This window comes from Lithobates pipiens, unplaced genomic scaffold (genome assembly GCF_037356315.1).
Source record: "Lithobates pipiens isolate NorthernLeopardFrog02 unplaced genomic scaffold, aLitPip1_a1.2 Scaffold_8, whole genome shotgun sequence".
Classification (NCBI taxonomy): Eukaryota; Metazoa; Chordata; class Amphibia; order Anura; family Ranidae; genus Lithobates; species Lithobates pipiens.
The window spans coordinates 589,970,440-589,994,804 of NW_027507903.1; the positions used below are offsets into that span (position 1 = coordinate 589,970,440).

Below are 24,365 nucleotides of genomic sequence, written 5' to 3' on the forward strand. Positions count from 1 at the left end.
CTGTATGGATCTGTACTTGTTTTTTATAGTCTAATTTGCTCTATACATCACCCCCCCCCATAAAAAAAAAAAACCTTTCAATGTGATTGCAGGAAGTTCAGTTTCAAAAAAACATTTGTTACAGATTTGGATATGGCTTATCTTCTGTGTAAAGCATTAATTAATTATTTTCATTTAAAATATATCACATTTATTAATAAGGCTTCTTTCCAGTGTCGACAGATTTATGGATCTTAGCATTTGACTTCTATGAAAAATCCTTGTCATATTTTTCACATGGCTTCTCCCCTGTGTGCATTTTCTAGTGTTGAGTAAGATGTTCCCTTTGTATGAGAAATGTGTCCCATTTTGAAGATCTAAATGGCTTTTTCTCCCATGTGAATCCTCTGGTATATAGTAACATTAGAACTGTGTAAGAAGCACTTTCTACAATTTGATCATTTAAATTATTTCTCTCTTGTGTGAATCCTTTTATGCGCATTAAGATTAGAACATCGTGAGAAGCACTTGCCACATTCCAAACATTTAAATGATTTCTCTCCTGTGTGAATTCTCTGGTGTTGAGTAAGACCAGAACAACATGAGAAGCACTTGCCACATTCTGAACACTTAAATGGTTTCTCCCCTGTGTGATTTTTCTGGTGTCTAGCGAGATGACAATTTTGTGAGAAGCACTTGCCACATTCTGAGCATTTAAACGGTTTCTCTCCTGTGTGAATTCTCTGGTGTTGAGTAAGTTTAGAACGTTCTGAGAAGCACTTCCCACATTCTGAACATTTAAATGGTTTCTCCCCTGTGTGAGTCTTCTGGTGTCCAGTGAGAGAACTTTTTTGTGAGAAGCATTTGCCACATTCTGAACATTTAAACGGTTTCTCTCCTGTGTGAATTCTCTGATGTTGAGTATGTGTAGAACGATCTGAGAAGCACTTTCCACATTCTGAACATTTAAATGGTTTCTCTCCTGTGTGAGTCTTCTTGTGTTGAGTAAGATTACCATTTTCTGAAAAGCACTTGCCACATTCTGAACACTTAAATGGTTTCTCCCCTGTGTGAGTCTTCTTGTGTTGAGTAAGATTACCATTTTCTGAAAAGCACTTGCCACATTCTGAACACTTAAATGGTTTCTCTCCTGTGTGAGTCTTCTTGTGTTGAGTAAGATTACCATTTTCTGAAAAGCACTTGCCACATTCTGAACACTTAAATGGTTTCTCCCCTGTGTGAGTCTTCTGGTGTCCAGTGAGCCTACTATTTTGTGAGAAGCACTTGCCACATTCTGAACATTTAAACGGTTTCTCTCCTGTGTGAATTTTCTGGTGTTCAGTAAGTATAGAACGATTTAAGAAGCACTTCCCACATTCTGAACATTTAAATAGTTTCTCTCCTGTGTGATTCTTCTTGTGTCGAGTAAGATTACCATTTTCTGAGAAGCACTTGCCACATTCTGAACATTTAAATGGTTTCTCTCCTGTGTGAATTCTTAGGTGTTTAGCAAGAAGATTACTTTGTAAGAAGGACTTGTCACATTCTGAACATTTATATGGCCTCTCTCCAGTGTGAATCCTCAGATGAACATTGAGTTTGTACTTATAAGTAAATATCTTCTGGCACTCAGAGCACGGATACAAATTTTCTCCTCTTTGACTCATCTTGTGTTAACGTCAATCTGTTTAGTTTTGATTTTTTTCCAACAATAGATGTTTGATTTACAGCTGAGCTTTGTAATTTACCTATATGAAAAATAAAAAGAGACGTTTACAATGATGTTATTATTACCAACAGACTGATAAGTATAGCTATGCAACTTTACTGATTTTTTGAATTATAATTAAAAGTGTACACTATAGTCCAAAATCTATTACAGATCCTTCAACACAAAAAATGATGTGCTGATCATCCCAAAATATATACCAAACCCTCATATACACATACATCCTGGCTGAAAAGGAAAGGGGAGTACAAGTTTGCACCCCCTCCTGAACCTTCTTCCCTCCAGAGGGCTGAAAAAATTCTGACTTTTTTGAGATTAAGATTCAATATCGCTCAAATCCAGAACATTTTGGCCTTTTAGGCCTACGTGACTCTTGTGTTGATGACACTCAGTTTAGCTGTGATTTATTCAACAATAGTTGTTCGGTTTACAACAGAGCTTAGTAATTTCCCTATATGAAAAATAAAAATAGATGTTTAAACCGACTTTAATATTACCAACAGACTGAGAAGTATAGAAATGCAACTTCACTGATTTTTAGATTAATAATTAAAAAGTTACACTATAATTTATCATTATGGTAAACATAGTGGATTGTTTTTTATAGTAATGATTAGACATGATGAGTAATTCTGATCCAATAATCATAAAAATGTATTTCTTATTTAAAATATAACTAAAAGCAAAACTTTTTTTGAGTTTTGGGTAAAGGGAATGTGGATTAGAACACTGTTTTTAGTGCAGTCTATGCACCTGTTAGGGAAACTCATGCTCTCTATTTGTCCTATTTAACATTATCATTGAAAGTAAAAGTAAAATAAACCAAAATTTTGGGTTGTTCCCAGAAAAGTAATAGAAGGGACATTTTCCAATGACGACACTAGTTCTGGTGACTTCTCTTAATTAGCAGGGATTTCCTCTCACTTCCTGTTTTGGCTTAGCTTAGTGCCGTTTTCAACAGGAGGATAGCAAAGGCTCGAAACGCCCTCTGAAAAAAGATTATTGTCACTGTTTTGCCATATATACAGTAAACAGAAAGATATACAGTAAACATCCTAAAATCACAGAAGCATAGAATGGACCACAGGAGGAGATAATCAGGAGGTGTGCAACTTCATAACACGGGGGGTACAACCAAGATCACACGGGGCATTTAAAAGTGTCTATCAAATGCAAAAAAACATGGAACTATGTTAGCATTAGGTGGCTGTCAATGCAAGAGAGTCCCATAACTCCAATCTATATTTTTTTTTTTCATTTTGGATAGCGTAGAGAATGCAAGAATCCTTATCATTTTTATATGATCTGATTTCCATAAGGTATATTTTCTTACTGTACATACATTTCAATCACTTCCTGTAGTGAAAATACAACAAGAAGTAAAATAAAATATCTTCAAAGTGAGAGGAAATCCTCTCCTAGATAGTTATCACTGTCAGCTGCCCCATTGGAAGATTTCTCCTGATCTCCTGTTTCAATATTAACCATACATTTTTGGATTTTCCATAATTTCCTATTCTTTTAACAGTGGTCTCCAGGACAAATACAAAGGGCGAATGTCTCTAGTTTGGTCACTGACAGCAATAAAAAATGAATAGGGGCTATACACCAATCAAACATTAAAAGAGATGTTTGGCATTAGACATAACTGAAAATTCTGTTTGCACATAAAACTCTCTATTCACAGATAGTTAAATAAACAAATTGCACCTCAGGTATTTAATTATATAAATTATCTACATTTAAAAAATATGAGCTATTGTAAGCTCATTTTTTTTATGTATATAATTTATATAATAAATTAGACACATTTTCAAAAGGCAATACACAGTATTTTTCAGTATATAAAAAAAAAAAATTGAATAATAAATTGTTCCTTATGCTTTGAAAAGTGGGACTTAATGATTAGGAAATACATTGTTAAATATAATATTGTAATGCAGCACAATAATACAATAATACAACACCCAGATGCAAATGACAAGGACTATTCAATTTGATAAAAAATTATAAGAACAAAAAAATGTATATGGAAAGTTCTATATCTTACCTGGTATGGTATAATATTGGGATCCTTTAGCTGCTCCTTGTTCTCCTTGTCTGCCAGTAATCTTTTACCTGTCTGAGTTCTGCTTCACCTTATATTCACTTCACCCCCATTCACTAACATGAAGCAGCATTAGATTGGCTAAGGGGATCTTTTCAAATCAGAACAATGTAAGGTGTGTTTCCAATTGCTTAAAGGTCTACTTGCCTTATTATTTGTTATTGTTCCAGTCAGGTGACACGTTCATTAACATTTGAAGGTTTGGAGGAAAGACAGGGAATACCAGGGAGTGTAAATGTAAAATCCACGGTTTGCACATCATTAGCATTCATAAGAGACAATACTATGATTGTAATATCAATGACGGGGGAAGCTGTAGAGGGTATACAGATACTTGTAGATATTTGTGACTTTACAGTTTCAGGTTATAGTATACTTGGTACTGGCATTCTGTGTTTTTTATTTGGCTTAACCACTTAAGGACCAGGCCTCTTTTTCAGACTTGGTGTTTTCATGTTTAAAACAGTTTTTTTTGCTAGAAAATTACTTAGAACCCCCAAACATTTTATATTGTTTTTTTTCTAACACCCTAGAGAATAAAATGGCGGTCATTGAAATACTTTTCTTCACACCGTATTTGCGCAGCGGTCTTACAAGCACACTTTTTTTGGAAAAAATTTACTTTACAGTAAAATTAGCCCAATTTTTTTTCATATTGTGAAAGATAATGGTACGCCAAGTAAATTGATACCCAACATGTCATGCTTCAAAATTGCGCCCGCTCGTGGAATGGCGTCAAACTTTTAGCCTCAAAAATCTCCATAAGCGACATTTAAAAAATTCTACAGGTTGCATTTTTTGCGTTAGGGCTAGAATTATTGCTCTCACTCTACTGATCCTGGTGATACCTCATATGTGTGGTTTGACCACCGTTTTCATATGCTTCTGTGCACAAGCTCATCGTGACGGGGTGTTTTTTTTTCTTATTTATTTTAATTGATTTTATTTATTTTTGCACTGTTTTTAAAAAAAATAAATGGATCACTTTTATTGTAAACATTCCTTGTAATAGAAAAAAGCATGACAGGTCCTCTTAAATATGAGATCTGGGGTCAAAAAGTCCTCAGATCTCATATTTGGGCTAAAATTCAACAAAAAAAAAGAAAATCTGACATTTAAAAAAAATATACCTTTAAGAGGTATGGGCGGAAGTGACGTTTTGACGTCGCTTCCGCCCTCCTATGGTATAGAGACGAGTGGGGGCCATCTTAGCCTCACTTGTCTCTATGCCCAGCTAGGAAGAGGACCCGATCGCCTCCGCCGCTACCGATGGCTACGGTAAGCGGCGGGAGGGGGAGTGGCACCTCTCCCGCCGCCAATAGCGGTGATCTCGTGGCGAATCCGCTGCGGAGACCACCGTTATCGTACAGCTGACCGCCACCTGAAGAGATGGATATCTCGGTTGTGGTAGCCGCTGCTGCCACAACCGAGATATCCCTCTTCAAAAATAGGACGTACATCGTCGTGCGGCGGTTGGCAAGTGGTTAAATCCCCACTCTGGGCTGCTGTTATACTATATTTATAATACCACATGTGATGATTTTTAGGTAACAGGTTATTTTTAATGAAAAAACAGGGGTCTAAAATACCCATTTTGTCTCATATGTCTTCCAATAAATCTAATGCAGAAAGTGACACAAAAGTGGGATCTACTCGCTGGGAAAAGTGACATGGGTTCTCAGAAGTAATTTTTCTTCCAGGTCAGTAAAAGGAAGAGAGAGAGCAGATGTTTGCATGTATCTCTACTCTTTACCCTATGGCATCTACCATTACCATGCCTGTCCTTGGTGCGACAATTGGCGCAGAAAACCCAGGTTACAGGGAGTGTGTTTATTCCTCCGCTGTCACCTCCATATGACATATTTATGCATTGCAGGTAAAGTAAATTTACTAGCAGCACAGAATAAGGCTTTAATTAACATACATTTTCCTCTGCTTTTTGTTCACAATTCATATGACTGGGGGGAGGCAAAGGTTAGAATATTTCAACTAAGAGCCATCAATAAGACAGCAGCCACCAGCACAAGGGACACTTCACAATGAATGTAAGTATTGTCCCTTATGTTGATTAAAAAAATAATAATAAACATAGGCTTTAAAAGTAAACCTTGGATATTCTGCATTTAACGCAGTTATATTTTATACTGGAAATAAAAATATACTATTCTAACTAGACCACAGGAGTTTTGAAGATATAGTTTTTACTTGCTCACTGTGTATTGTACAATATATTTATTCTTGTTCCCCTGACCTTCCTGCAATACATGTAAGTGACTGAGCTCTGCTTCACCTTATATACAATTCATCACAATTCACCAACATTAGGGGGCTTTAGATTTGCTAAAAGGGTGTAATTTCCCTAAAAAGGGCATGTTTTATTATGCTTATTGGACAGTGTGTCTATCCTTTGTTTCCACTCACTTTGCAAGTCATTAGCATTTTAATACTGGGAGAGAATATAACAGGAAGGACACTTAAATAAAAATGCATGATATTTTCAACCGATGGTCAACAGGTTTAACACGCCCACACTTGATGTCCCACCACTGAACTTCAGGATAAGTCAACTCTAATTATTAAAGCTGCCACTTGAATGATAAAGTATGTGGGTAGTATTTTACCCCTATTAAAATTAAATAGTGAGAAAAATAGTGATGCTGAATTTATAATGCTATAATTATAACAATAAGTGCCTATCCTAAAGAAAAGCCTGCTTCAAATGTTATTTTTACCCCATGACAAGTGAAAACCAAATAAACTTTATAACAAAAATTACATATGAATAGTGAACAAAAATGATTGTGCTTAAAATATTATTACCACGCTGTGACAAGTGAAAACAAATAAGCTTAATATTCAAAAGTCAATATGAAAAATCCAATGTGGTAATTTTCAGTGTAGTATCCTTCTAATCACTAAGCAAGTGATTATAGCATTTTAATATCAGCACCACTATTTTCCTCACTATTTCATTTTAATAGGGGTAAAATACTACTCACAAAAATGCATGATGACTGGTTTAACTGATACCAACAACAGATGACACAATCATTTCTTTATTATTTGAATTGGCCATCAAATACTTTCCCCAAAACCAATTGTTTCCCTTAGAAATTGTTGCATGAATGAGATGACATGGATTCTCAAGTAACTAGTAATATTTAGGGTGTCTTTAAACTGACCCATCCTGTCACCAATCCATGACCTAATATGATTCTCAGGTCAGGTTCTGCTTTATAAGTATAACATAGAAGGCGATAATGCCCCATACAGACGGTCGGACATTCTGACAACAAAATCCATTGGTTTTTTTCCGACAGATGTTGGCTCAAACCTGTCTTGCATGCACACGGTCGCACAAAATAAAACCAAAAAGAACACTGCGCTATCCAAATATTAAGAAGCAGCTAACACACTAAGATGGATATTTTAGTTCAAAACAATGTAAAGAGTATGCAAAGTGTAGGGCTAAAAGGAAAAAATTAGTGCATAAATCTATAAAACAATATTACCCATACGTGAAAAGCCACATGAATATTCGTAATTCGTATAGCGTATGTTAAACCAATTAACAGCAAAAAAGTGTCATACCACTTCCATATGCATTTGTACTCATAAATTATTGTACATAAGTCTATAAATAGATATCCCTCATACGTGAAATGCCTCTTAAATATACGTGATTCTTATGGCATGTATCATAACAATTAGCAAAAAGTGTCATAACACTTCCATGAACCGTGATAAATGAACAAATAATCAAAGTGAAAAAACAAAATCAGAAATTTTTTTGGGGATAAAAAGTCCTTTTGAAGGTGAAAAATTCAAGTCCCACGTGTGCAGTTAAGTATGAAATGGACCGTCCAATCCTAGAGGTCTACCATGCAAACACCCGTGTGCCAGTACCACCACCTTAGTAGATGTAGGCTTACCAAATGATTCTGACCCAAACGAATACAGTGGTGTGAAAAAGTGTTTGCCCCCTTCCTCATTTCCTGTTCCTTTGCATGTTTGTCACACTTAAGTGTTTCGGAACATCAAACCAATTTAAACAATAGTCAAGGACAACACAAGTAAACACAAAATGCAATTTGTAAATTAAGGTGTTTATTATTAAAGGTGAACCATCATGGCCCTGTGTGAAAAAGTGATTGCCCCCTAAACCTAATAACTGGTTGGGCCACCCTTAGCAGCAACAACTGCAACCAAGCATTTGCGATAACGTGCAATGAGGCTTTTACAGCGTCCTGGAGGAATTTTGGCCCACTCATCTTTGCAGAATTGTCCTAATTCAGTTACATTAGAGGCTTTTCGAGCATGAACGGCCTTTTTAAGGTCATACCACAACATCTCAATAGGATTCAGGTCAGGACTTTGGCTAGGCCACTCCAAAGTCTTCATTTTGTTTTTCTTCAGCCATTCGGTGGTGGACTTGCTGGTGTGTTTAGGATCATTGTCCTGCTGCAGAACCCAAGTTCGTTTCAGCTTGAGTACACGAACAGATGGTCGGACATTCTCCTTCAGGATCTCTTGGTAGACAGCAGAATTCATAGTTCCTTTTATCACGGCAAGTCTTCCAGGTCCTGAAGCAGCAAAACAGCCCCAGACCATCACACTACCACCACCATATTTTACTGTTGGTATAATGTTCTTTTTATGAAATGCAGTGTTCCTTCTACGCCAGATATACTTGGACACACACCTTCCAAAGAGTTCCACTTTTGTCTCATCGGTCCACAGAATGTTGTCCCAAAAGTCTTGGGGATCATCAAGATGTGTTGTGGAGAAATTGAGACGAACTTTGATGTTCTTTTTGCTCAGCAGTGGTTTTCTCCTTGGAACTCTGCCATGCAGGCCATTTTTGCCCAGTCTTTTCCTGATGGTGGAGGCATGAACGCTGACCTTAACTGAGGCAAGTGAGGCCTGCAGTTCCTTGGACGTTGTTGTGGGGTCTTTTGTGACCTCTTGGATGAGTCGTCGCTGAGCTCTTGGGGTAATTTTGGGCGGCCGGCCACTCCTGGGAAGGTTCACCACTGTTCCATGTCTTCGCCATTTGTGGATAATGGCTCTCACTGTGGTTCGCTGGATTCCCAAAGCTTTGGAAATGGCTTTATAACCCTTTCCAGACTGATATATCTCAATTACTTTCTTTCTCAATTGTTCCTGAATTTCTTTGGGTCTCGGTATGATGTGTAGCTTTTAAGGATCCTCTGGTGGACCTTTCTGTGTCAAGCAGCTCCTATTTAAGTGATGCCTTGATTGTGAACAGGTGTGGCAATAATCAGGCCTGGGTGTGGCTAGAGAAATTGAACTCAGGTGTGGACAACCACAGTTATAGTATGTTTTAACAAGGGGGCAATCACTTTTTCACACAGGGCCATGATGGTTTGGATTTTTTTTCACCTTTAATAATAAACACCTTCATTTACAAATTGCATTTTGTGTTTACTTGTGTTGTCCTTGACTATTGTTTAAATTGGTTTGATGTTCCGAAACACTTAAGTGTGACAAACATGCAAAGGAACAGGAAATGAGGAAGGGGGCAAACACTTTTTCACACCACTGTATATATTCTAAGGGTCATACATGCTTTTTATGGTGACTGTGGGGAAATAAACCTCCCAGATCCTGGATTGTCGAATTCAATAGAAGAAATTTCTTCCAAACACAAATGCATAATTTGTATCAGCAAATTCTTTCACCTGTATCAGCATTCAGTCAGTGCTCGTGTTAGAGTTTACATTTGTGTTTGATCTAGCTGATATGTGCTCTGTGTCTTTCGTGTATGACCCGGCTTGTTTGACCCTCCTTGCTCATTTCTGATTCGGTACCGTTTGGACTCTGATCTACCTATGTATGACCTAGCTTGCCTAGACTACACTTTGCCTGATTCTACTGTAGTACCCTCATCTGCAGCAGTGAACTACAAGGTCCAGCAATCATCTACCCTCATCTGCAGCAGTGAACTACAAGGTCCAGCAATCATCTACCCTCACCTGCAGCAGTGAACTACAAGGTCCAACAATCATCTGCCTTCATCTGCAGCGGTGAACTACAAGTCCCAGCTGACCTGCTCTGCTTAGACCCATGGTATGTGCTCTTGTTCTTTGAACTCTTTGTATAATCAGCACACCTGAACTGTTACCTGTTAGCTGCTCCTAGCCTGACACTTCATAAGTTCATCTTTTTAAAAACAACTTGTTGGCTGCCCTTGTTGACTTCTGAAAATTCCAGTTTCCTCATTACTATGCTAACCCAGTAGCTTAACCATTTACTGACCGCCCACCATTGCTATACGTCGGCACTTTGAAAAGGAATATCATTGTTATGATACCCGGTATCCTCTTCTTCATCAGGCGGACCACTTTAACCACTTCCCACCTGGCCAATGCACATATACAGCCAGGTGGGAGCCGACTACTTCTGATAGGACGTTCAGGAACGTCCTTCAGAAGGAGCGGGATCGCGCGCGCGCATGCCCGGGCAGCGGCGCGATCCCGATGTGCTCGTGTCACCCGGACACGGCGCATCTCAGATCGGCAGGAGGGCTCTGTGATTGGCCCTCCTGATCACATGACGGCCGTGTCCAATCACAGCCGTCATGTGATGTAAACAAACAAATGAGGTATCTATAACAAAAAAGGTATTTCTGAAAATTTAATCCATTGTGTCTTCCTTTAACTGGCAAAACTCCCATCCGCGGATTGCCAAGGCATCTTTGCAATCCTCCAAATCGAAAGGAGGCCTAGCCCACCCAAACTTAGGCAACTACTTCCTTGCCTCCCAACTGACCTATGTGTATGATTGGCTGCATTCCAGCCCTCAGACCCCCTCCGCCACGCTCATGTCAATCCTACATGCACCGTTTGACTCAGTTAATGACGTACTGCATAGGGCACTATATTCTAAATGCTCTAGGTTTTCCCCTATGGAGGTGGGCCTACTGGCCTGGAGAGAGGGAGAGAAACTGCTTTCTATCACCCCCCAGGCAGGTCACCGCAAACCCCACTATGGGACAATCCCAGTCTGCCTGAATTACTTGGGCATCCAGACTCCCAATGGTGGTCTAGGTTGCATATACTGCACTTGTCCCATATCATTAAGGGAAACGTATTTGAATCCTTTGAAAATTTACGGGGCACCTTCTCAATAGATCATAAATTTTTCTATAAGTATCTACTCCTTAGACATGCCATCCGGGCGCAGTTTGGCTCTCTGACCATAGAGCTTCAGGAGTCTCCTATGGAGGACCTGATGTCTTACCCAGATCTTACTAAACAGGTTACAACTTTCTATGGTCACTTTCTCCAGGGTAGGGGCAGAACCATTTCACAATTCTTTTGTGAAGTGGAAGCGTTTGATAACTGACCTGGAGGAGGAGGGGTGGGAGGAGACTACTAAAAACGTGTTTCCAGGACATTATCAGCACTTCCGATCAATATGTGCAGTTTAAGTTTATTCATCAGCTGCATTATACTCCGGCTAGATTGGCTAGAATGGGTCTGAGAAATGAGGCCTTGTGCCCTAGATGTACATTTGAAAAGGCTGATTTATTTCATATGTTTTGGAGTTGTCCTAGATTGGATGCGTACTGGAAGGACCTGTTTACATTTTGTGATGATCATCTTGCTCTCCCAGTGCCCCAAACCCCTGAGGTGGGGCTGCTGGATATACTGAATGACTTTGTTCACAGGACATCAGCTCGGACTCTACTACGTACCATTTTATTTTATGCACGTAAAGTGATCTTATTGCACTGGAAAGAGAATGCTCCTCCAAGAATTCAATCCCTGTATGGTATTATTAATGGTGAACTCCCCAAATTTAAAATTGTGTATAAAAATAGAGCTTGTTTGAAAAAGTTCCATAAGGTGTGGCAACCATGGTTGGATGTCTCTGGTTCTTTCTGGGGGATGGTGCTATCCTCGCAGGACCCCCTAGGCGGGGCAGTGGGGGTAGGGCCGGGGCCTCGGGCACTGTAGAGGGTGATGCTGGGTATAGGGAGAAGGGGCGAACTAGGGTAGTAATCAGTAATCATATGACCTTACGAGGCTGCTATTTATGTTAAAAATGATACTGCGCAGTGGGACGGTGACTTGTGTGGTTGAGTTGTGTGTGTGTGTTAGGATGCCTGCATGTCTTTTTTGTGTCTTTGTTTCGTTGGGGTTTTCTGTGTTTTTGCATATAACTGTTTTGTTTACTCCACTGGTGCATCTCCACCACATATTTTGGGTTTTCTTGGGGTGTTCCGGGCACTGCCATAATTTTTTGCACTAATAACGGGGGTAGGTAGCGGACTGTGTGCCAGCTCGCTGCCTGGAGGGTTACCTACAGGGGGGAGTGCTCGGGCCACCACATACATTACTTTATGCTATATCCTGAGGGTTTATACCTCTGTCTGCACCTCTGGAGTGAGGCTATTCGCTATGTATACTGATTGTTGTATATGCTGTATGTTGAAAATTTAAATAAACACCTTTTAAAAAAAAAAAAAAAGAGGTATAAGACTCCAGAGAGAGCGAGAGACATAACATTGCCCCTGTAGAAAGCATTTGTAAGAACAGGTGGTAAATAGAGAGGATGAAACTTTCATTCATTCACCTGTCTTTCATTTATAAAGTGTTTTTCATTGCTTGAAGCTATAGTAAAGTTTTTATATATAGAGAAAGGTGAGGAAAGGGTGGTCACAGTCAGCACTATTGACAAGTACCTATGACAAGTCTAATGGCTGTATTAACCCTGCAGCTCTAGAACATTACCTCTGTGGGGGTATGGGGGGAGAAGCAGATGTTGGAAGTTTTCAGCTAAGACAGCATTCGCCAGCATAAGGGACACAATGAATGTAAGAATGTAACCTTGTGTGGTTTAAAAAATTAAGAATAAACATAGGCTTTAAAAGTAAACCTTGGATATTCTGCATTTAATGCAGTTCTATTTTTTGGAAAAAACTATTCTAACTAGACCACAGGTGTTTTGAAGGTATAATTTTTACTTGCTCACTATTTACTGTACAATATATTGTATTTTCTGCTTTGCAATATATTTTGGCTGGATAACATGACAATAGACAATATGAATTAATAGGCATTACATGTTCAAGTTAAGTATGATCTAGTTTAAGCATGTAACCTACAAATAAAACAATAGACAAAGTTAAAAACAAAAACTCAACAAAATCGAAATCAACAAATTAAAAATCAAATTTTTATTTATATAAGTAAGTAATTTTTAGGGTATCTTTACATTGACCCATCCTGTCAGCAATTCATGGCCTAATATGATTCTCAGCTCAGGTTTTGCTTTGTAAGTATACCATAGAAGGATATAAAGTATTTTTTTCCTAAGAAAAACAGAAAGCAAATGGCATTTTCAGAAGGAAAATGCCATTTGTCTTTCAGAATATTTGCTATCACAGAGCAAGTAGAAAAAATTCTCAGAGAAGGACTGTTAGTTATGCCACATACACACGATCAAACAATCCGGTGGAAAAGTCTGGCGGACAATCCGCCCGTGTGTAGGCTCTGGCGGACTTTTTTACCCAAGGATGCTGGGACTGGGACATCATAATGGGCGGGGACATCATCCGGTGATGTCCCTATATAAGTCGCCACACGCCACGTGTCCTGTCATAGTGACCAGAGACAGCGACGAGGCAACATCTCCAGAAGAGAAGAGGAGAAGAACAGAAGACGGTGACAGTGGCAGTGGCGACAGAAGACCAGGCCACCACTTGCAAAAGAGCTAGAAGAAGGCGCGGTGGCCCGGCAAGAAGAACCGAAGAGGGGGACAAGACCCCCGAAGTCAGAAGAAGAGGGCGGTGGCGAAGAAGAAAGCAGGGCTCCTCGGCTAGTGAAAGAGCTAGCAAAAGAGCAGAAGATAGCGGAGGAGTCCGGCGAGAAGACCCCCGTGTTGTGATTAAAATCGTATTTCTATATACCTGACAAAGGCCAGCTAGAGGTATAACTAACACAATTACAATACTCATGAAACCCTTTACTTAACACTGCAGTATTAAGGAGAAAACATCAAGATTAATGTTCAGGGGTTGTCTGGTTTATTCTGGGAGGGGCTGCATTTTATATGCACCCTTATCAGCCAATCATTGCATAGTACATGGGTGTGGTTAATACAGAGGCGTACATTACATATCATTACATATCATTAATTATGTAATCTGCTTCTGAGTCACAGTCATGAGATATGTGGCCCAGACAATTTCTTTATTTAGACAGTACAGAATAAAACTGCTTATGCAAGCTATATTTTCTTATATGCATGTTTTATAGGAAAACTGCCATAGTCTGCAGATACAGAGTTTAAACTAACTAGTACTGTAGGTTAACCCAAGTTAATCTTATATGAACTTATAAAGATGGAGTCACTCTGGTTCAGCCATATCACAACACCCCGAAGACGGAAGAAGACCCACAGAGCTGTGCAATAAAATATTTTAACCCTTGTGTGTTGTGTTTTTTTTAAATTTTTCACAGGTGAATGGGTAGGGGTACATTATAACCCATATTCATTCACATAGGGTGGGGGGCCGGGATCCGGGGGCCCCTCTTATTATTTCCTGGCCAGCTGGGTAGCGTGCTCGGATAAGGGTCTGATATGGACCTAGGGGGGGACCCCCACGCCGATTTTTCGGCGTAGTGATTCCCCTTTAAGTCCATACCAGGTGATGGGGCCAGCAACCTGGAGCTGCGCGCAACCTGAGTGGACTTTTCTCCAGGCGGGAAAAGTCCGTTCATTTCAAAAGTACCGTGGACTTAGTTCACTGTACTTAGTCCACCGCAAAAGTACCGTGTGTGGGCAGGTAGCTCGTTCGGAAAATCCGGCGGACAGTCCGGCGGACAGTCCACCAGACTAAGTCCGCTGGATAGTCTGCTACGTGTGTACGCAACATTACTCTCATTTACTTTTTAGAATGTATGAGAGGATCCAAAGCTCACTTGTAAAAGATCACTTTATTGGTCAAAACACAATACTAATGGAGGGCACAGCAGAAAGTGAAGATATTTTTCCCTGTCACTATTCTGAGGAAAATGGCTTCTGCCTATGACCACCTTCATGCTAGACTTTATTGAACCATGTTTCAAACTTGATAAGAAAATTAGAAAAATATATTTTTCCTTTCTCACTCCTTCGCCATTAAAAGATAATTCTTTATTTCTACAGAATACAACATTTCTGCCATATTCATTCTAAAATAATTGACACTGTTTATGCTTATGAGTGGATAGATCATAAATCATTATTAAATTTCTTACTCGGTAATTCATCCTGTTCGTGTTAGTGTGTGACTTTTGTAATTTGGAAGGAAAAACATGATTCAAATGAATTCTTTGTGTTGAAAATATCTTGTATCACCTATTGGACTATTTGTTAAACATACAGTATATTTTAAGCTGGCCATACATGGATCAAAATGTGGCCATTTCTGCAGGGACCATTCCAATTTTGATTCATGTATGGCCACTGTGGTTAAGCATAAGTTGATCTACTGGTTGACTTCTGTTCAACTGACCTGTTGGAAAAAATACATTCAATCAGCTATGCAGCTATGGCCTGCAGTGCTGATCTGTGTATTCTGATGGTGGGGAAGTCACCCCACTGTCAGATCACAATAACACCACGGGCAGGATTACCCCATCCAGAGGTCTGCTATTTAAATGAAAAAAAAAAACTGACCCATGTATGGGCAGCTTTAAAAAATAGTGGATCTAACATTTTTAGCACTGTTAATTAAAATAGGCAAAATGGAAGCTGCAATATACCCTGTGGTTTTACCTTGGCTGTTTGGGCAGCTGGAAGAACATCCAAACATTTACCCTTTTGGTTGGAGCTGAACTCCATGAATAAGGCCTCATTCACTGTGCCTCTCCGTACAGGTAGTTCAATTTATGTAAATTGGAATGCAGTGGCTGCATGGGCACAGATGTTGCTTCCAATTTGACAGATGTGTGAGTGCAAATGTAGGACAGTGTGTGTTTTGGGCTGGGAACCTATAAATTGGGAGCAGTGGTTGTGTATGTGCAGCTACTGCATCCTAATTGACATGAATTGCTGCTTGCAAGGAGTTGCATAGAATACCTGTGCATGCATCCCAATTGACATGAATGGGACTGCTTGCATGGGGATGCATCTTCAAGAGGAAAGCAACTGACAAACCTGTGTACTTATAACCCCAGTGAAGCCAATAATATAGACTCTTGTATTCCTGTGTTTCTAGCGCCCCAGTGCTACAAAGGACACATAAACCTGTATTTCCATTACACAGTGCTACAAGAGATTCTAACACTGATGTTGTATTCTCAGCACTCTAGTTCTGCAACAAACTCTCACCCTTGTGTCTTGTGCACTTCCAGTATCTCCAGGGATCTCCATGTCTCCTACGACGTCTGTGTCACTCTGTGACCCCTCTGTATTCCAATCTTCCAGAGTTATTGTCTACATTCCTGAGACTGTCTACCAATATAGTACTAAAACTTGGTTCCTTCCTCGGTCAGATGCTGCCTGCTTGGGTATGTCTGAGGGTCACAACCTGAGAGCTGTCCTTCAACAAAACCCATCTTGTGGAGCACACATATGAATACCAGCTGGCTCCTTATACTCTGTGCCTTAGCTCTTTTTAGGGCTCACACCTCCACCAAACGAATAGACAACACAGGTAGTCTACAACTCTTGGCCCTCATGTAACACATGAGACTAGACTTTATGAGAGTTGAATAATTCTCTGGACATATCTAATAACAAATTGGACACAGAAGTGTTCAAGGAAGAAATAATGTTTCTCCATCTGTTATTGTAGGGGAACAGTTTCCTGTCTATGGCTACCTTTATGCAAAATATCAATCAATCCCATTTCCAAATTTGTATGAAAATGTACCAAAGCAAGCCTGAACTGAAGATATTTAAGGGAGTTTTTGTTCCACTCCTTAAAGCTATAATAATGAACAAAAAAAGATAATAAAACACAACTTTTTTGCTGCATTGTCAGTTGATATCCATTCAGTGGTTTATATTCATGTGAGTGTGTGATTAGAACAACTTTATCTCCTGAACTCCTTCCACTTTTACACCACTTGGCTCTTCGCTCCTCTTCAGAATATGTGTGTATTTGTCCCAATTAATAGTTAATCCGGACTTATGTCCAAATTCTCTAATCAGTCCCATCACCGCTTTAAATGAAGTTTGGACATCCCCTAGGAAAAGCAAGACATCGTCGGCAAACAATGCAATTTTTTCCTCCATCTGTCCTCTCCTAAATCCCCGTATATCAGGGTTCGCCCTAATGGCAATGGCCAACGGTTCAACTGCCAGGACAAACTCCTGATAGAAATGGAGGCCACTTACAATTCACAGGACATTGGGAACTTGAAGATGGTGGAGAAATTTAAGTACTTGTGGGTGTGGATTACAAGGGATGTAAACTCTTACCTGGAAGATAATTTATCCCCACTCCTGGCGAAGTTAAAACACAAGGCGGATATTTGGAGCCGCCTTCCCCTGTCGATGGCGGGATGCTGCAACTTGGTCAAGATGGTATGGTTTCCTCAAATTTTATACTTTCTTCACAACTCACCGATATGGATTGGTCTGAGGTGGTTCAGGAAAATAGAATCCTTATTTAGACTCCTTGTATGGAGAAAGGGGCCATCCAGGATTTGTTTACGGACGTTGCAGCTGCCGCTGGAGGAAGGGGGGATGGCGATTCCATATCCCAGACTTTATTATTTAGCGGCTCAGCTACAGCACTTAGCAGGAGCAACAGCAATAAATGAAGGTAGTCCTTGCCATGTGTTAATGATGATAGGACGTCCGCATAATACGCTTATGGAAGCCCTGGAGGCAAATTCTTTTGATATTCACTGCCCAACGATTAACCAGATCGTCAAACTTTGGAAAACAGCTAAGGTTGTATTGGGCTATCAGAAGGTATCCGTATTGGCTCCCCTTTGGGATAATAGAAATTTAATAGAGCTATTTAAAGTAGAAAGATGTAGGGAAGGGGTAAACCAATGGATAGATCAGTTGGCTCAGATGTTCCAGGGTTCAGATATTAAATCCTTTGTTGATCTAAAGTCAGAGTTCTTGCTGTCGAACCGCTCGTTCTATAAATATCTCCAGGTCAGACATGCAATCCAGGCACAATTTAGATCTCAAGAGGTACAGTTGATTCAGATCCCCGTGCTTTCACAAATTATTTCCCTGGATAAGCTCAAAGGTCTGATCTCATACTTATATGCCAGACTTGGAGATAAAATATTAGACAGTAATGGTTTGATTAAAAATAGGAAAAAATGGGAGAGGGACGTGGGTCCATTATCCACCCCTGATTGGGATTGGATAATGGAACAGGGAATCAATGTTTCTATTTCTCCTTCCCAGAAAGATTCCCACCTTTTCTCTTTCCATCGGGTATATCATACCCCTAGGAAAATGTTTAAACTGGGTTGGAGAGAGAATGATCAGTGTCCTAGATGCGGCTTGGCCGGAGATTTTATTCATATGTTTTGGAGGTGTCCGAAACTGTTTAGGTATTGGACACAGGTCATAGACCAGATAAATAGAATTTTCAACCTAACACTAGAGGCAATAGCGAGGACTTGTTTATTGGCTATACCGGAGGGACACACAATCCCGAAAAATACGACTATACCAGTCATTAGATGCCTTTTTCAGGCAAGGAAGTTAATTGCTCAAAAATGGCAGTCACACTCGGGCCCGCTAGTTGAAACTTGGTTAGCTAATATAATAACAATAATTAGCAATGAAAGTTTTTTTTTTCATCAAACAGGGCAATATCAAGAAGTTTAAGAGGATATGGGGTGCCTGGTTGTTGAAACTAGGGATTCCCCTATAAGTAGAAGGGATACAATAGGTGTTCTTATAGATTATAGTCTTTTTCTAGGTGTCCTTTGTGCGCCTACTCCCTGTGTTTTTCTTTCTGGTGGGGGGATTAGGGGGGTTGAGGGGGGCAAGGAGGGGTGAAGCGGGAAGAAAATAGAACATATGCATTCGGGGGTAGAGTTATGAGAATAACTATTGAGCTTATTCTAAAAATATTAATGGGAGGCGAGGTTTCTTGCTCTTTTTTGCTTATCTGGTCTTTGTCCTATTTTAAATATTTTTTTTTCCATTTGATATGGAGATTAGAGGATGTTTGTATAAGAATAAATTAAGAAAGAAAAAGTTAAGTAATTAAATATGTCATGATGATGTGGAATTGGGAGGAGACATAAATGAGCTGCAAGGTGAATCAAGTCTCCTGTATAAACTCACTGAGGTGACAAATAAAAGAAAAAAAAAAAGAATATGTGTGTAAATCCTCTTCCAGACCCTCCTTGACCTCTTTCACACACAAGGCAGTGTTCCTTAAGCCTGGTACACACTGAGGTATTTTTTTGCTCAACTAAATGGGTTGAACAAGAAAAAAAACTGTCAGCTCTGGTCAGAGCCACTGTACTAAATATGTGAAGTTAGTACAGTGATCTCTCCTGCTGAGCTGTTGTGTACTAACAGGGGGACAGCCCCCACCAGAAAACTCCAATCAGTGCTCTCTGCCATTCGCTGAAAGTGCTGATCAGGAGTCAGTCAGCTGCTGGTTTTACCAGCATGTTTATCTGTCAGGAGCTGGCCAAATGGCCAGCTTTTGTCGGACAGGGTGGCATACACATGGGCCGCATATCAGATATTTTTTTTTTAATTCAGCAGATGTCTCCCGACATTTGGCCATCTGTACGGGGCTTTACTCCTGCCTATATGTGGGAATGATGGTTGGATGGGTCTCAAATGCTCTACCATATATCTAGTAATTTTTGTTTGGACATCTAACCCAGACAACATGTTTTCTTTTTTTCACATGTGATACAGGCTGTTGCATTTCTTTGTAAAAATTCTAATAAACACAGACATAGGTCCTGTATTTGGAAGACATCTTTTACCTCTTTACAGTTTTTTTTTTTATTAATTTACTGTATAATGTAGATTAAACAATATACCAGTAATTACGTTGCTGGTTATGTGTATGAATTGCTTTTATTTCTTTAATTTATATTAGCCATCATTAATGTGCAATGTTTCTTAGATATCAATGTAGTTCAGTCAAGGCAATGCTTAAAGTTAAAGATAACTACTTAAGCTCCAGGATATTTTAACCCCTTCATGACCAGGCCATGTTTTGCTATTCAGCACTGTGCTACTTTAACTGGCAATTGCACAATCATGCAATGCTGTACACCAATAAAATGTATATATTTTTTTCACACAAAGAGTTTCCTTTTGGTGGTCTTTTATCTCCACCGGGTTTTTAATTTTTATTATATAAATTTAAAAAAAATAAAATTTTTGGAAAAAAATTATATTTCATACTTTATTATAAACATATCCGATAAAATACAAAAAAAATATTTATCATTTTATATAATTTTCAACATAAATAGAATTTTCTTTTGGTGGCCTTTGATCACCAGTGGGTTTTTACATTTTTTACATTTTTATTATACTGTATACATGCATAAAGACCAAAAATGTGGGGGGGGGGGGGGGGTTATATTTTACACTTTCTGTAAAACTTATCCACAAAAAATAAAAAATATTTAATCATTTAGGCCAAAATATATTCTGCTACATGCTACATTTTTTAATCAAATAATGTTTTATTGAAAAATAAAGGCATAGAAAACAAAGTTTACAACAGTTCCAAGACAGTAACTTAAGTATCTTGAACATTTTCAGAAAACATCTCACATAATGATTAACAAACTCATTGATATGAATCTAGCTTGCCTCTATCGCAAAAGGACAGTATAGTGTGGTAGGTGAACAATAGGATCAAGCTCCTTGAGTCCGCACATCCTCTCTGCTACATGTCTTTGGTAAATAAAATGTCAATAAATGTATAGTAATTAATTTGTGCAAAAATTATAGAGTCTACAAACTATAGTATACAGTGTGAAATGGAATTTGTGCAGCTATGATGCTATACTGGTAACGATAGAGATCAGTGAGTTATAGTAGGACTGTGATAGTGTCCCGGGCAATCTGGCACTAGCTTATACTGGCTGGGAGGCACACTAACATCAATACTGACACTAATACAGTGATTGGTGCTAATACTGTACACTGTCACTGTACTAATGACACTGGCTGGGAAGGGGTTAACATCTAGTGTCAATCAAAGGGTAACTGTTTGCCTAACAATGTGTAATGTATGTAATGTGTGCAGCTTTTACTTTACTATCTGGCGTTTTTTTCTCCCTGTTTTTTAGGGAGAAGAAACAGCCAGATCGCTGTTCACAGTACACAGAGTTCTGTGCTTTTGTAAAACTGATTAGCTGATATAATCTGAAAATATTGGCTGAAATCACAAACTCGTGGTGTGTCCAATCACAGCATGGGTCAAGAAGGAGCACGCTCATGTGCACACCAAACCCAGAAGAAGGCTGATCATGTACATGACCGGGTCTGTACCTGCTGCCCGCTCGGAGTATATTTACTGTGAGCGGTCAGCAGGTGGTTAAAAGATGACTTCGGTTGCTCATGAGATTTGCTTGAAAGATATCTATATTTTGTTCTATGTCTGTAAACTTTCTACACCTGTTATGTATTGTCAACACTTTCCATATGGTAATTTTTGTAAATTTTATACTGTAGCGAATACAGTAGGAAAATGTTGGGAGATGGAGGGAGGCATCTAAAACTCCTGTCAATGTTTTTCTTTTGTAAACAGGAAAACTGTTTATTTTGTAAACGTCTATAAAATACAATGATCTTTTTTGTTCATCTTTACAATTTTACCACCCTTTAAAACTTTATTAAGGAATTACATTTTTATATTCAATAAAAAAAATCTATCAATTTCATGATCTCTGAGCACTGCCTATCAAAAATAAGTGAATTATATCTTTGTAATTATGATCCCCTAGAATGGATCCTGTATGGCATTTCCAGTCATTGCGGCTTGCTTGCTGTAGACTCCATTGCACAATTGCTTTGTAACTCTCCAATGAACCTTCTGGTGTGATTGCAGTTGGAACCATTTTATATATTCAAGATTTTGATATGGCTTCATTTCCTTGTAAGACTTTTGTTGTTGGATCAATGTATTTGAATGTCAAATATTTATCACATTCATTAAAAAAGGCTTCTTCTACCTAGTGTAGATTACTTAATGTTGCTATGAGAAATCTTTGCTACAGTCTTCACGTGGCTTTTCACTTATGGAAATCCTCTGGTGTCAATATGTCCAATATAGATTTGAAATGAAGGCTGCAAGGAACAAAACAGGCTACACATCGAGGATCTTGGCATAGAAGGAAGAGTTATGAGGCTTGAAAGGGATGCTGGAGAAGGATGTGTTTGAACATCTTAATGGCTTTGCTTCACTGTGGATCATTTGGTGTTTTGTAAGATTTGTTTTATTTGAGAAGCACATGTCACATTCTATACATTTAAATGGATTCTCTCCTGTGTGAATCTTCTGGTGTTGAGTAAGACGATAATTTCGTGAGAAGGAATTCATTAAAAAAGGCTTCTTCTACCTAGTGTAGATTACTTAATGTTGCTATGAGAAATCGTTGCTACAGTCTTCACGTGGCTTTTCACTTATGGAAATCCTCTGGTGTCAATATGTCCAATATAGTTTTGAAATGAAGGCTGCAAGGAACAAAACAGGCTACACATCGAGGATCTTGGCATAGAAGGAAGAGTTATGAGGCTTGAAAGGGATGCTGGAGAAGGATGTGTTTGAACATCTTAATGGCTTTGCTTCACTGTGGATCATTTGGTGTTTTGTAAGATTTGTTTTATTTGAGAAGCATATGTCACATTCTATACATTTAAATGGATTCTCTCCTGTGTGAATCTTCTGGTGTTGAGTAAGACGATAATTTCGTGAGAAGGACTTGTTGCATTCTGAACATTTAAATGTTTTTTCTCTTCTGTGAATCTTCTGGTGCTTATCAAGATTATACCTTTGAGAGAAGCACTTTTCACATTCTGAACATTTAAATGGTTTTTCTCCTGTGTGAGTCTTCTGATGCTTATTAAGATTTTGCCTGTCAGAGAAGCACTTTTCACATTCTGAACATCTAAATGGTTTCTCTCCTGTGTGAGTCTTCTGGTGCCTAATAAGACTAGACCTTTGAGAGAAGCAGCTGTCACATTCTGAACATTTAAATGTTTTTTCTCCTGTATGAGTCTTCTGGTGCTTATTAAGATATTGCCTTTCAGAGAAGCACTTGTCACATTCTGAACATCTAAATGGTTTCTCTCCTGTGTGAATCCTCTGGTGTGACATAAGACTTTGTTTTAGTGAGAAGCACATGTCACATTCTGAACATCTAAATGATTTCTCGCCTGTGTGAGTCTTCTGGTGCTTATCAAAATGATACCTTTGGGAGAAGCAGCTGTCACATTCTGAACATTTAAATGTTTTTTCTCCTGTGTGAGTCTTCTGGTGCTTATTACGATTTTGCCTTTCAGAGAAGCACTTGCCACATTCTGAACATCTAAATGGTTTCTCACCTGTGTGAATCCTCTGGTGTGAAATAAGACTTTGCTTTATTGAGAAGCTCTTGTCACATTCTGAACACTTAAATGGTTTCACTCCTGTGTGAGTCCTCTGGTGTTGAGTAAGATGAGCATGACGTGAAAAGCATTTGCCACATTCTGAACATGCAAATGGTTTTTCCCCTGTGTGAATTCTTTTGTGTAGAGCAAGATGACTTTCTGTTGAGAAGCATTTGCCACATTCTGAACATTTGAATGGTTTCTCTCCTGTGTGAATTCTTAGGTGTACAGTAAGATTACAAAGTTGTAAGAAGCACTTGCCACATTCTGAACACGTAAATGGCTTCAGTCCAGTGTGAGTCCTCTGGTGAATATCAAGTTGTGACTTAAAAGTAAAACTTTTCTGGCACTCGGAGCACTCATATGGTTTCTGCGCTACTTGACTCATTGTGTTGATGAAGATCCGTTTAGTTGTAAAAGGTGTCAATACTTGTCTCACTTTTACCTATGTGGAAAAATAAAAATATATGTAAATTCAGTATCTTAGTATTAACAACTGTAAGTCAGATTTTGTGTTTTTTAGTCTTTTGTAATTTGTAATTGAACCATTTTGTTATTGCACACAGCAGATTTATGTAATGAAAATCAATAACTCTGACATATTATTGATGGATGATTTTAATATTTTTAAGGTTAATAATTCACCCACTTTTTTATTATTATGATATTAGTTGGTTCTTTTCTTATAGTAATGACTAGACAAAACAAGCTCTTCTCATATGATGAATTCCACCAAATAAACTATACAGTATAATAAGATTTTCAGTTCAGTACAGTGTTTAGTTGTGTTTTTCAAAGCTACAAGAAGGAAATTGGAAGCCTGAGCTGTAAACATATAATTTTGTCTAAAGCTGGGTACAGACTAGTAGAATTTTGAATGAAAATTCAAACAGTAGTTCTCAGTATATTAAAATGTTATTAAAAAGTAGTTTGGTACTTAATTTGCTTCTAATATTTAATTTTGGAGTGAATGGG

The 24,365-nt window shown here is 38.7% G+C and overlaps 1 protein-coding gene across 1 annotated transcript; it reads right to left on the bottom strand.

Annotated features, from left to right (window-relative positions):
• Positions 1-446: 446 nt before the first annotated feature.
• LOC143962288 (uncharacterized) lies at positions 447-23,829 on the bottom strand. The gene is made up of 2 exons (XM_077471592.1): positions 22,501-23,829; positions 447-1,646 (listed from the first exon to the last, which is right to left on the bottom strand). The coding sequence occupies exons 1-2, from the start codon at positions 23,776-23,778 to the stop codon at positions 447-449; spliced, it is 2,478 nt and encodes an 825-aa protein (XP_077327718.1). The 5' UTR covers positions 23,779-23,829.
• Positions 23,830-24,365: the final 536 nt, after the last annotated feature.